Genomic DNA, 13,572 nt, shown 5'->3' on the forward strand with positions numbered 1-13,572 from the left:
CTCATCAGTTTACACAAGCTCAAATGTTACATGTCTTTTTGTAGATAAGAATTACCCTAAACAACAAGCAAATGACAGATTTAATCAGACCACCATGTGCTTTCAAACAATAAATCTTCCATTCACGGTTTTATTGCCAACATCCTTCAGCATCCCTCAGGCTCTGAGCTCAGCATGTGTGTCAGCACAGGTATGTGTCCTTCACTGGACTCCAGCAGCTTTCTGAAATTAGCCTACTTAGTATTATTTAGTGATAACGGATCATTTGACTTGACTAACTTAACAAGTAGGCTAGTAGTATCAGAGGAAATCAGAGGTTTTACTAAGGTACATCTCTTGTAAAGTAGTCCTCCTGAAGCAAAATGTAGGCCGTTTTAACAGTAAACTACTTATTTTAAAATTCTAGTTAATTAATTGGATTTTAATGTGCATCAGCTGTTGTCTCCAGTTAGATTTAACAGTGGCCTACAGAACATTGCTTAACTCCCTTACTCCTGTGTCCAGACTCCGGCCTGCTTCTCTAAAGTGGAGGCGTGACCGCCATCTACTGTCAGCTCATACAACCCTACTTAAAAAAACTATCCGAACTATCCCTTTAATCTGTGTAAGTAGGATTTTACGGTTATTGGTTGGCAAAATGGAGCTACTTCTAATTGAAATGCTGTTGGATAGTTTAATCTACAACGTTTTGTAGTTCATACAAATTATTTTTTATAACAAAATCTTAAAGTCAAAATACAATATTTAGATCTGAAAAACCAAGCAACTGTAGGCAAATGACAATGTAAATAGGGTACTCGAGGGCCTCAGAACTGCACGGTATAACACCTACTTGCCTAAATGTAACGTTAGTTAGTGCATTTTCATTCAACATCTGTTAATGCATTTTCCTTATTGTTCCCTTCGTTACATTTAACTTTTGTGTGATTTAGGCTACAGCCCATGTGTTTAACCTGCTTCAACATGATCACTTAAACTCAGTCCACACCTGCCCTACTCCACACGTTAAATAAATGTGTGAACTTGACTCATTCCTATCAAACGTAAAAAAAGCCCTATTTACCGAGAAGTGAGAGGAGCGCTGAAGGTTTGGTGTTCCCCATTTCAGAGCAGACAGTTCGCTGACAGGAGGCTCGGTGGGCGCGCAGGTAGGAACCAGTCTGGATTAGAGACGCTTCCGATCTGTCAAAATAACTATAAAATGAAGGTGGCAGGAGATGCCTTTCCTGGCGCAGACAACCTGAAAACCAATGGGCTCAATCCTGCGGTCTGGGTGTGGTGACAGACTCCTGTAATTTAACACATTAAACGTCCAAATAAAAAGACAGATCCTGAAGGCACCGTCATAACCAAAAAAACAAGGAGGAGCTGCTCCTGTCATCCTTCTATCACTGATGGACTGCTTTAGATTCAGACGGACGTTTACTCTTTGTACTTTAACAGCCTACTATGCATTCAGATTCCTAAAAGAAAAAGTAGTTGTAGGCCTACTGTATTGTTAAACATAAGAGATAAGATATAAGATAATACTTTATTCATCCCACAGCGGGGAAATTCCTTTGTTACAGTAGCATTCTCAACAATAACAGCAAAAAACAAACAAACAAACGAGTAAACACAAGAAAAACAGGCAAACATAGACTATGAGAAGAAGGTAGACTGAAGTAAAGTGGCGTCAAATAAAGGTTTAGTAAAGTGCGGTTGCCATAATACAAAAAAAAAACAATTTTGCAGTGTGAGTAAGTGACTTTAAAATTAAATTGAATATGTAATTAAAGTAATAAAGCAAAAGTAGGTAACCATAATATTAGTTATATTCATCTTTGACCAAAAATAACATTGAAAAAGTAAGTACTACAAGCAGGTCCTTGATTTAAAATCCAAATTAAGCAACCTAAAAGGCAAAATTATCAGCAGAAATAGACTTAATAGGGAGCTATTGTTTTGAGTTATTATAGAGCAGAATGTCTCCTGTCTGAGATGTATTTTACATTATATTAGGGTTAATATTACTGATGCAACAGACATGTAAGGAGCATTTTACTGTTGTGTCTGGTCAGGGCTGTCTATATTTTATTCTATTTTAAGATGCATTTTCCTCATTAACTTTAACAAGTTATCAGATCAAAATACATAATTGTTTTATCCCCCTCCTCAGAACACCCATTTTATGTCATTTTATAAGAGAAGATTAGCTTCATGGTTCCAAAGGAAATTTGTGTTGGGCAACAAGTGCTGACTACAGCTGCATCCAAACACATTTATTAAATATCAATCCATCAGTTAACAGTAGACAATACAATACATGACAATAGCCTACACGACATGACAACAATGAACTTTAGGACAGGAAAAATTTAAATAGAGATTGTACACTTGGTGGTAAGGAGATTGCATGTGCCCTGTTATAAAATAATTACGGGTTGTAAAAAAGAACAGCAATTAAAATAATTCATATGCTAAAATAATTTGAAAGGAAATGACCCATGGTGAAAAAAATTAAAAGGGAATTGCCCATGGAAAAACAAAATTGCACAAGATAAAAAAAAAAAAGAAGAAAAAAAAAGATTACAGGTACTGTTTGATATTTTTCACATCGTAACTTGATTAAATGTTATTTGGATTTATGGGAGGCGTCTTTGGAGTTTGTCTGTGGATCTTTAACTCTTTAAGGGAGTAAAACATAAACATCAAACAGACATACAGCAATCGTCATATAAGTTGGTTATCTCTATGGTCTACAGTCACGTTACTATTCAATTTGTATATTTATTCTTAAGTTTTATATTCCAAAATGGGAACTGCAGTATCTCCTACCCAAAAAATGCTTGTTGAGCCGGTCAATTAGACAATCAATGAATAACTAACAAAATACAATCCATCTCCTTAAGTAATAAGTTAATAATGATGTGTCTTTGCATGTTTATTCATCTTTTACCACAGTAATGTCAGCAACACATACATTTATTACATTTTAAATAAACTGAACACTTTCAATAAGTTAATTGCTATATTACAATAAATAGTCATATTTATTCTCCCTCAGTCTTTAACAGGCAATGAAGTGATTAATATCTTACTCTGTTTAACATAAACACAGTTTAGTCTTTCCTCGCTTGTTTGAATGACATACCGAAACTGAATAGTGGTCATCTTTATGCACATCAAACGTCCAATAAAGAAAAGAAAAGAAAAGTCTATACCGTCTCTTAATTTCTTTTTAAATAATTTTCCAGCGCTGTTGATCATACAGTATGATGACATGTTGTGGCTTATAAATAAATATTAAAAACGGTGGTGCAGCTGAAAAAGATGATGACGAACTGATGAGTTGTAGGGGTCACACAAACGGTGCAGCTTTGACTGGTGGTGCCGATTTTATACACCTGAAGAAAAGAAAACATCTAAATAAAAACGTATTCTCTGTAACAATTCAATTCATGTTTAAACAAAACCCTTTCCACACACAGTGAAATGCCCCAAATCTAAACTTATAAAATACTTTTAAAATTGCTACCTATTTTAAAAGTTTTTATTTATTTATTTCAAAGTGTAAACAACCACAAGACTGAAAAAAAACTGATAATTCATGATTTTGTTTGATATGAAGACATAAATAGCAGGACTTGCTGAGTGAGCTCTTGAACACGTTTGACTGATTTACTACACAAAGTCCCACTTACCAGGGACAGTCCAATAAAATATGTCCTCAGTGAGAGGATTTTAAATGTTTTTATCTAAAATGTTTTGAGGCTTTATAGCCATATTTCCCTCGCTCCTACATGCTCCCATTCCTTCATACAAGTACAGCATTGTTAAGAGAAAGCCTGCAGATACTCACCTATTACAGGCCAAGCAGAAAATGATGACGGCCAGGACAATAATTAGCATGGCTACCCCAAAGATGATGGCAATCAGTTGCTCTAACTCAGGCAGAGTGTGAGTGCGATCATTGAAGAACAGGCAGCGGGGCCCGCTGTAAGAAGACGTGCAGCTGCACAGCAAACCGACAAATATGTGAGTGCATTTCAAAGCTGAACACGAACCAACATGTGCATGTGAATCAAAAAAGCAGTGTTTTTTTAAACTCATAAACATTAAGATTAAAAGGGCTGGGCTAGGCTGTGTGTGTGTGTGTGTGTGTGTGTGTGTGTGTGTGTGTGTGTGTGTGTGAAAACACTTCTTACGTGCATGAAGGTTTGTCGCTGTCTTGGGGGTACATGCACTCTCCACCGTTTTCGCAGTATGTTTCATCTTCACTTCTACATGGTCTGTGTAAGCCCAGAACCCGAGGTTTCCCCATACTGCCTGCAGAGAGAGAGAGAGAAGCTTCAAAATCAATTATCAACTTTTTAAACATTTATTTTTTAATCAACTGACTAATTGATGAGGGAATGAATTAATGAATCAATTAAAAACTCAACTTTATTGACTATTAGATTTGTTCAATAAAAATAAAACTTTTTAGTAGTAAGTGATTACTGCATTAGACTTGTAATTATTAATCAATTAATTGATTATTGAGTGGCACAACTGGGCCCCCAGTGAGAATAGTGTTCCCCACACAGATTTTTTTTCCCGTTTTTGCAAGAGAGGAATCTTTAATCTGAAGTGCACAAGGGAAAAATTGGTGTTGATAATTTAAAAATGTATAATCCCTGAACATCAGCTAAATCTGTGAAAAACACACCAAAAACCGATACAAAAACAGATAGAAAAAAGAAAAGAAAAAAGAAATCAGCCTCCATTGAAGACACCTACTGTTGCGCTGTGTGAGCAGAGACGAGTTTAACAGAGCAGGAGGTGCTGTGGTCTGGAGCTCGTGGGGCAGTATTGCAGACTGTCCTGCTGCAGTCAGAAGAAGCAGCGCGGCCACTGCTGTGAGGAGGGCTGGAATACATGACGGAGGGAACATTACAGGAAAATATGCATCCAGATTCACCAAAACACCACATTTCACTAGTATTGATATATTCAAGGATTATCAAAGTACCTTTCCGCCAATTTAGACAAACTACAATCTTCCCTAATATGACTCATTTTAAATTCGACATCACAGAACAAACCAGAAACTTACCGTTCCCCAGGTATTTCTGGCTTTGTGTAACCATCTTGTCTTCTGTCGGTGTGATGTCTGATGCTCTCAGCGCAACTTCTTCTGTGTGATCAACAGGCTTTTACAGAGTTTATATACTGAGCTCCCAACCGCTGAAAATGCCAATCATCAATGAACCGATCATTTAAAAAAAGAAAAAGAAAAGCTTTTATTTAACGTGCACTCTCTGCATGCAGAGGCAATGTCTGATGATGGTGGTGGGGGCACGTGTTTGCCCAGAAGCATTTGAAAAGTTTTTCTTTCTTCGGATTTTTCTGAACCCACGCAATGCCTCGGGAGATTGATAGTTTCACTCAAATGCCTTCTTTGCAGTTTTGAGTGGTTGCTTCATTGACGATTATAGGTGTTGTGAAAGCCTTCTGAGGGGTGATTACAGAAGGAAGGTTTTTACAAGATTTTTTTTTCCTGTGGCTGCCTCTAGGAATTAGCCTCCAGTTGTTTTTTGGCAATCTCTTATCAGGGCCCTAGCACCGACATCGTCGGTCAGTAAAGGCCCGATTGAAATTTCTCTGTTTATTCTTTTTCATAGCGTAATAGCAATTTTGAGGGCCTAAACATGCTTTGAACGTTATGAAACTTTTCACACTTATAAGACGTGGTGAAAATGTACATCTGATGGGGATCTAGGGCTTGGATGTGGCAAATTTGCTCAATAGCACCACCTACAATATTCAAAAAAAGAAATAGCAGTGAAATTTGGTAGGCACATGTATCATGGCCAAAATTACAAAAAAAAAAAAAATTGGAGACATATCCTAAATGCAACAGGAAGTGAGCCATTTTGAAATTGCATTTCGTGAAACAGGAAGTTGTTGCAATACAGCTCCCCGCACTCTGCGTACTGTCCGATTATCATGTCAACGGCCTTCCCGCCAGTACCCACAACATGCTGGGCGATCATAGCTGCTTGCAGCTTTCATTGTTGCTAAGGTGCCCTTTAGAATGGTTTTATGAGCTGTAATTACCACCTTTATTAACGGTTAATAAATCATCTAATGTTTTAAACATCAGTCATACACCGTATAACTTTTGGTTTGCTTTGACACTTTTCTTTAGCTGCCTTTATTGTACATTTCTTCAAGTAATGCACAATAGTTCAGAACAATTAACCCACTGAACTAAAAACTAACTACAGGCTAACTTATTATGGAAGACCATCATGCCAATAATAAAGGCTTACTAAGTGCATTAGAGTGGTCTTTCTGAGGAAATACAAAGCTAGCTAAAGGACAATGCAACTGTCATGCTGAAGAAGGACTATCCACAACCTGGCAACCCAAAAGCTTAACATCCAATGTTGATGAGGCTTAGAACTATGTGATTAATGTCCTCATGTCCAAAATGTCACATAGTTCAATTTCAGCTAAGGACTTTTGTTGCACGCCATACTTCTCTCTCCCCACAGTGTTGATGGAAAAATGCCACAAAAAAGACATCTGTAAATCAGAAAAAAAGACTGAGAAATTGACATATTGGCACAGCATTGATTTGTATTTAATAATCCTTTTCCAGTGAATCTGGAATGTTCAAAAATGAACCAAAACAACTTCAGTAGAAAAAATATTAATCTAAATTTTTAAAAAGTGAACTCTGAAATAAATAACTTAAATAAATGAATGAACAAATTAAAAATATAGACAAAGTATTGTATCAAGTAAGTTTCCCAGCAGGTATGGAGTCTTGAGAGCATTGGATTTTTAAATCAAAGCATCTTCCATGTTTGGAAAGTGTGTGTAAACCTAAATTAATTAATGTATATATCTGTACAAACATAATGTACAAATAGTGTATGTATGCATACACTGTTTGTACTGTGTAGTACTGTATATCATTCAAGGTGTGTGTGTTTAATGCATCAGTGCATTTCTGGCAGCGGTCACAGTGTTCTTCATCAGCATTGCGACTGTCATCGGACCCACGCCTCCGGGAACAGGTGTGATGAAACCTGCCTTCTCCTTCACTCCTACAAAAAGTCAAACGAATTGACAAAGAGTTAAAGTTATAGTGTGTAGTTTCTGTCGCCCCCATGAGGAATTCTAAGTAATGACAACAAAACAGTCTGCGCATCCATGATACAAGCCACACGCGCCCCCAACCCTCCTCCACACAGTTGCTAGTAGCCAAGGAGGACATGGAGGATTTTAAGAAACATTGACTCTTCAGAAGAGGTTTTTATCTTCACTTGAGCTTCTGCGCGGGAAAGTCACCAGACACCTCAATCTTCTGAACACAGCCATAGAGGGTGACATGGGAATCAATTGTCACGTGACGTCCCCCCCCAAAAAAATCCTGAGAGACAGACTCCCGAATCCCATCCCACTCCGATTTTGTTACCTACTGTAGGTTTTCTGAAGTTAGTTAGACTCTATTCAAGACCATATCTATATCGGAAAAGAGAGAAAGAAAAAAGAGACGCTGTCTGGAGCCTGTTGATATTGCTTGTGTACATTTGGTTAATTGCGGTCAAATCACTGAGGCTGCCTTGGAAATTTAGGCTACACTATGCATGCATTACCTGCAGGCCTAGGCAATTTCATTACGGAATTCCTAAAGGAGAGCTTTAAACACACAAAACACACATTTCTCCGTCATGCTTATGCCCGCTTCCATTGATTTCTATGCCCTATTCCGTCCCAATCACATTACTAACACACCTGTGCCGCGGGAGTCCCAAAACCTTTTCACCCTCTAAGCCATACTGAGAAATACAGAGAGAGTTGTGTGGAGCTGATCGTCTTAATTAGCTTTGTAGCAACTCAACTGGCAATGGATTGAATGTACGGACGTTCATTAATATGAAAAGGATACGCACTAAAGCTTTAAGTTCCTGTTTCTCAGGATTTCTTTTCAATTTGTTTTTTTTGTGCCCCTTATGAACAAAAAGCGTTTTACAGCTGTATTAGAAATTATTTAAAAGTTGCAGCTTTATTCATCATGTACAACACAATTTCACAGAACTCTCCATTTCTGATTAAAATCAAATTGATTTATTTTGATTATTTACCTTCAAAGTCCACATCCCCAATGAGCCGGAGTTTCCCTGTGTTTGGGTCCTGAATGCGGTTTATGCCCACGTCGATGACGGCTGCCCCCTCTTTCACCATATCTGCTGTGATCAGCCCAGGAACACCTATAAACAGGAACCAAGAAGGGGTTTACAGTTAGAAAATGACATGGCTTCCTTAGTTGCTTTAAGAAAACTATTTCAATTAGACCATCACATGGGAGTGAGAATGTCAGCTACAGCACTGCAGCCCATGGACACATCATGCCTCTTGGCTTTATTGATCCCACACTGGGGGATTTCCTTGTTACAGTAGCTCAAATGCTACAAAAAATAAGAAAAATACACATTAAATAGTAATGACAATTCCAGCTCTGAAACAAACATTAAAACGCTAGTTTGGCCTTAGCAATTCAACAAACGGAGAGAGTGAGAGCTACCACCAAAACAAAAACAAAATTTCTTAAGCAAAATGCAACTCTTCCTTAAGAATAATGACATCATTGGATAAGCTGTGTGTGCACTTCAGTGAAATTTAGTCACAACGGGCCCCTCCTACCACACCAAACCAACTCCGTTTGATGTGGAACGATAGTCACTCTGAGCAAGTGCAATGTTGACGCTGTCATGCACGCAGCACGCAACTTCATAAGGGGGAGGGGCAGGAGGCAGCTCCTCTGTGTGCGCTGTAAAACAATTACACCGTATATAGCTATATTTTTACTTATTTAACTGTCTAGTAAAGTTCAAAGTCAATGTTTATGTTTACATATGTTTATCACAGTAACTAATAATGTACTAAGTGTGGTAAAGCCAATATTTTTTATATTTCTTCAATTTGCCTTTTAGTTTGTGTGATTTCTTTCTGACTTTCATATGAATGTTTACACCAGGCTTAGTCAGTGCTCTTTATACTACTGTAATTGAAGTAGTTAAATAAAAGTAGTTAAATTCATGCATCACCTAATTTCATCATCACATACAGGCTCGGCCTCCGGGAAAGAACAGTTTGTTTAATCTATGTAATCTTGTGTTGTTCATATAATGATTTATTTCTTGTCTTTGTTTAATACAGAAAACAAAGAGCTTAAAAAATAATTGCATAGTAAATCGCAATATCGGTAGAAAAAAAATCTACACACACACACACACACACACACACACGCACACACTAATAGTAATATGAACAATAGAAATAGCTTTTTTATATACATGTCAGTAAGTATATACCGGAGATATGAGCTTCTGTGTTCTAATTAAACACAAATTAATTTAATATGCACCTTGTAAGCAAAACATAACTTGAAATTATTTAGATTCCTATTCCAACCACCAATTTTAAGCGTCCAAAAAATTTGCAGGCTCCAGTAGACTTAACAGCAAGTCCTTTCTGCTTGCCATCTCCTTTTAATTACAGGTTCTTGAGGACAAATTGTTACTTTACCTGGACTTAAAAGTCAGCATTGCAGAATAAGATAATACCTTAGCCGACTGTCTCGGAGGAAGGAAATAATTAGGCATTGTGTATTTATTTTGACAACCACTCTACTTTGAGGATGGCTGCCAGAAAGCTGTCAATTTGAACTCCTCATACTACAATTACAGCTACTCAACCGAGTCAAATAACAATTATGTACCAACTTAAGAAAACACTAAAAACAAGCACACAGACATCTGAGAAAATAATTGACACGCTAACCCTAAACTACACCTGGATAATTTCCTACTAACCTCAATTCCAACCATTAAACCCATATGCGTGAAGAGAGAAGGAAACCATTGACAGTTGTACAGGGGATGGCTAGAATTCACTTAATCAAACAGTGCAGCGGGACTGCATTTTCTTATTTCCAAAAGTCAAAACTCAAAGTTAGGCTAGATAAAAAGAAGGTAAGGTGCCCTTCCCAGAGAGGTGCTTTTAGTCATCAGGAAACATTCTCCTTTGTATTAGAAAGGAAGGACACCATGGCACCCCCGATACGCAGTTACTTCAAAGTCTTTCGTCAGATTACTCCTGCCCTGCATTGATTAATTTTCTCACATTCCATGTGCCACACATCACTATTGTTCTCAGGAAAACTGTAATCTGTAACCACAGTTGGAGAAACGTGATGCTGAAACTTCAGTGTTGAATGTTTTGATTTTGACGTGATCACTTCAAGTAAGGGCTAGTAAGCACTTTCACAATGTGTCCTTCTCGTTGCATTACCATACCACATAATTCCCTCTGTGGCTCTCCAACATAATGAAACAGTATCTGACACTGATTTAAGGAGTGTACATATGAAGCTAGAACCGCTTCAATAATAATTATAAAACAGAATAACATAAAAATGTGTTTAATTTGTAATGCAGTAATGCAATATGTCCCTTTAGGGGAAAACAACATTACACATTATTAGCTAATACTGTTATTTGAAGGAAAAAACAAATATGAACAATAAAGGTATTAATCAGACCAAATATCCATTTGATTTTGCATTATGTGGTTCATCTTTGACCTAATATCTTTATTGTAGTTGTGCTTACAGCAGGGGTCTTCAACCTTTTTTAAGCCAAGGACCTCTTAACTGAAAGAGAGATGGAGTAGGGACCCCCTACTACATAAATTGTATAAAATTAAGTTGCATAGTAAACTGGGCCTACACTAACATGTAAGGAGCCCTAAAGCCTTTATACATAGATTTTTTGCATAGAACACTAAACTATTTTAATAGCATCATGTTTTAATATTAAACATACATGTGGCATATTGAATCCGTAGGATTAACTAATCTGTGGATGGCCTTAGTGACTACCTTTCCTATAGGTTAGTAAGCAGTGAGGATATTTATTTGCTTTCTTTTTGATGCTGCCTTTCTTTAAATTAATGCTCATTTCTTTCTTATGCTGCACTGTAACTTTTATTCTTGTGTTTTATGTGTCCTAATGTTTCTATTTTGTTTTTAACTGTCTATTCATGTGTCTTATTGTTTTTTAATGCTTATGACTTTTAACTGTTTGTACTTGTGTTTTATCTGTTTTAATGATTTTGTGTAAAGCACTTTGAATTGCCCTGTTGCTGAAATGTGCTATACAAATAAAGCTGCCTTGCCTTGCCTTGCCTTGCTAATACCATGTGGAATTCTACGGGCAAAAAAATAAATAAAAAATTGCTACAGCATCGTTTCGCGACATTTTCTTTGGCAATACTGTATTGACACACAGACGCCAAGTATCAATCTATTATGTGTAGGTCCGTTTGTCTGCTTGACAATCCAATTTTGCAGCAATAAAATTAAAGTGAGATGAACAAACAGAGAAATGCATCTTTTTAAATAAAACAGAATAATAAAAATCAGAATACTTTTGTATCGTAACATAAGTATCATGATGATATGGTATTGTGAGGCCTCTGGTGATTCCCACCCCTACTGAATTCATGTTAAGACTTTTTAATTTTTTAAACAGTTTTTTAAATAACAATAATTGGGAGGCACCCCCTGCATTGACTCTTAGAACCCCCTTAGGGGTCCCGGGCCCGCTGTTGAAGATCCCTTTATTACAGTACAACAGGAAAATATTACGGACATTGCCAGGCACAGTCACACAAAAACCTAATGTGAAAATAAGACATTTGGTATTGTAAAAATCAAAAGGCAGATTTAAAAAATAATTTATGTTCACTTTATTAAACGCTTGAAATTGCCACATTTGAACATTTTGCCACGAATGACCTATTACATAGGCCTTTTTACGTAAAGGAAATTAAGGAATTAGTTGCATATTCAGTACAAGTTAGTTGCTGCCCTAAAGCATATTCACCGTAAAAAAAAAAAAAAAAAAGTTAGTTGCTGCCCTAAAGAATATTCACGGTTAAAAAAAAAAAAAAAAGTTAGTTGCTGCCCTAAAGCTTACTGATATGTTATAAACACCTCTGCAAGATTTAGTAGGATTAATCAACTTGAAAGACTTTGCTCTGTATCAGATATTTCACTTTTGGTGAAATGAAAATGAACAGACAGGCTTGCGTACTTATGGTGTCTGGGGTGTAATTACCTGCCGCTGAAATGATAATGTCAGCCAGGCTGGTTAGCTCCTTCAACTGTTCCTTGGGTGTACATCTGTGGGCAATGGTCACTGTGGCATCACCTGAGAGAAAACAGATTTTTGCCAGGATTACATTTCACATCTGCTAATTACATAAAACAAAAAAAGATTAACACTACAATAAAGACCACCCCTGCTAACGTCAGGAAAAAACATATTACACATTTATGAAATATAACATAAAGAGCAGAGGTACCATATCACACAAAAGGAAAGTCTTATTTAATGATTCAGGCCCGTCACCTATATGCAGTGGGGCTCAAAGGTTTGGGCACCCCAAGTAAAAATTTGTATTAATGTGCGTAAAGAAGCCAAGAAAAGATGGAAAAATCCTCAAAAGGCATCAAATGACAGATTAGACATTTGTATTATGTCACAAACAGTTAGATTTGATTTCCATCATTTACACTTTCAAAATAAGAAAACAAAAAAGTGGCATCAGCAAAAGTTTGGGCACCCTGCAGAGTTAATAACTCTGTACTGCCCCCTTTGGCAAGTATCACAGCTTGGAAACGCTTGTAGCCAGCCAAGAGTCTTTCAATTCTTGTTGGATATCTTCGCCCATTCTTCCTTGCAAAAGTCTTCCAGTTCTTTGAGATTTCCGGCTTTCTGTCACGCATGCTCTTTAAGGTCTATCCATAGATTTTCAATATGTGAGGTCAGGAGATTGTGAAGGCCATGGCAAAACCTCAGTTTACGCCTCTTGATGTAATCACCGAGGATTTGAGGAGTGTAAGATCATTATCCATTGTAGAAGCCATCCTCTCTTAACTTCAGCTTTTTACAGATGGCATCAAGTTAACATAAAAAATTTGCTGAATTTATTGAATCCATTTTTCCTTCTACTCGTGAAATGTTCCCTGTGCCACTGGCTGCAATACAACCCCAAAGCATGATTGATCCACCCGAGCTTAACAGTTTGAAGAGGTTCTTTCATTAAATTCTGTGCCCTTTCTTCTCCAAATGTACCTTTGCACATTGCGGCCAAAAGGTTCTACTTTAACCTCATGTTCCACAGAACTTGTTTCTACAATGCATCAGGCTTGTCTATATGTTCAGTTGCAAACTTCAAACGCTGATTTTTGTGCTGAGGACGTAGAAGAGATTTTCTTCGAATGGATCTTTCATAAAGACCCTATTTGTACAAGTATCTCTTTATAGTGGAATGGTGTACCACAACTCCAGAGTCTGCCAGGTCTTTCTGGATGGATCGTACAGTCAAATATGGGTTTTGACTTGCTTTTCTCAAAATCTTGCAAGCTGTTCTGTCTGATATTTTTCTTGTTCTTCCAGATCTTGCTTTACCTTCCACTGTTCCTGATGACTGCCATTTCTTAATTACATTCCGAACAGAAGATATTGG

The 13,572-nt window shown here is 37.1% G+C and overlaps 3 protein-coding genes across 7 annotated transcripts in view; all 3 read right to left on the minus strand.

The window, feature by feature from the left end:
• Window positions 1-1,329, minus strand: part of LOC116688848 (proepiregulin) — a 9,013-nt gene extending 7,684 nt beyond the window's left edge. The window contains exon 1 of one of the 2 annotated variants that reach the window (XM_032514937.1): window positions 1,064-1,329. In XM_032514937.1, coding sequence (XP_032370828.1) covers window positions 1,064-1,103 — 40 coding nt within the window. In that variant the 5' untranslated portion in view covers window positions 1,104-1,329. The remainder of the gene's footprint in view (window positions 1-1,063) is intronic. The other variant, XM_032514936.1, reaches the window with a different exon arrangement.
• Window positions 1,330-2,894: 1,565 nt separating this feature from the next.
• Window positions 2,895-5,411, minus strand: epgn (epithelial mitogen homolog (mouse)). 2 transcript variants are annotated; one of them, XM_032514934.1, is made up of 6 exons: window positions 5,078-5,406; window positions 4,762-4,890; window positions 4,377-4,379; window positions 4,188-4,308; window positions 3,842-3,994; window positions 2,895-3,386 (listed from the first exon to the last, which is right to left on the minus strand). In XM_032514934.1, exons 1-6 carry the CDS (start codon window positions 5,109-5,111, stop codon window positions 3,341-3,343), a joined length of 486 nt encoding a protein of 161 aa, XP_032370825.1. In that variant the 5' UTR covers window positions 5,112-5,406; the 3' UTR covers window positions 2,895-3,340. The 2 variants fall into 2 exon arrangements, with proteins under 2 accessions (XP_032370825.1, XP_032370826.1); XM_032514935.1 differs by lacking the exon at window positions 4,377-4,379 and having other exon boundaries at window positions 5,078-5,411.
• A 1,178-nt stretch (window positions 5,412-6,589) lies between these two features.
• Window positions 6,590-13,572, minus strand: part of mthfd2l (methylenetetrahydrofolate dehydrogenase (NADP+ dependent) 2 like) — a 22,039-nt gene continuing 15,056 nt past the window's right edge. For all 3 annotated transcript variants that reach the window (XM_032514930.1, XM_032514931.1, XM_032514932.1), the window contains exons 6-8: window positions 12,159-12,251; window positions 8,121-8,246; window positions 6,590-7,079 (exon numbers count right to left, since the gene is read on the minus strand). In XM_032514930.1, coding sequence (XP_032370821.1) covers window positions 6,964-7,079; window positions 8,121-8,246; window positions 12,159-12,251 — 335 coding nt within the window. In that variant the 3' untranslated portion in view covers window positions 6,590-6,963. The remainder of the gene's footprint in view (window positions 7,080-8,120; window positions 8,247-12,158; window positions 12,252-13,572) is intronic.

Source organism: Etheostoma spectabile, chromosome 5 (assembly GCF_008692095.1).
Source record: "Etheostoma spectabile isolate EspeVRDwgs_2016 chromosome 5, UIUC_Espe_1.0, whole genome shotgun sequence".
Classification (NCBI taxonomy): domain Eukaryota; kingdom Metazoa; phylum Chordata; class Actinopteri; order Perciformes; family Percidae; genus Etheostoma; species Etheostoma spectabile.

Coding starts and splice junctions, on each gene's coding strand:
- epgn (XM_032514934.1), bottom strand. CDS start 5,111: ATGGTTACACAAAGCCAGAAATACCTGGGGAACG. Junction 4,891..5,077: donor CCAGAAATACCTGGGGAACG/GTAAGTTTCTGG, acceptor CATGTATTCCAG/CCCTCCTCACAGCAGTGGCC. Junction 3,387..3,841: donor TTCTGCTTGGCCTGTAATAG/GTGAGTATCTGC, acceptor TCTTTTCTTCAG/GTGTATAAAATCGGCACCAC.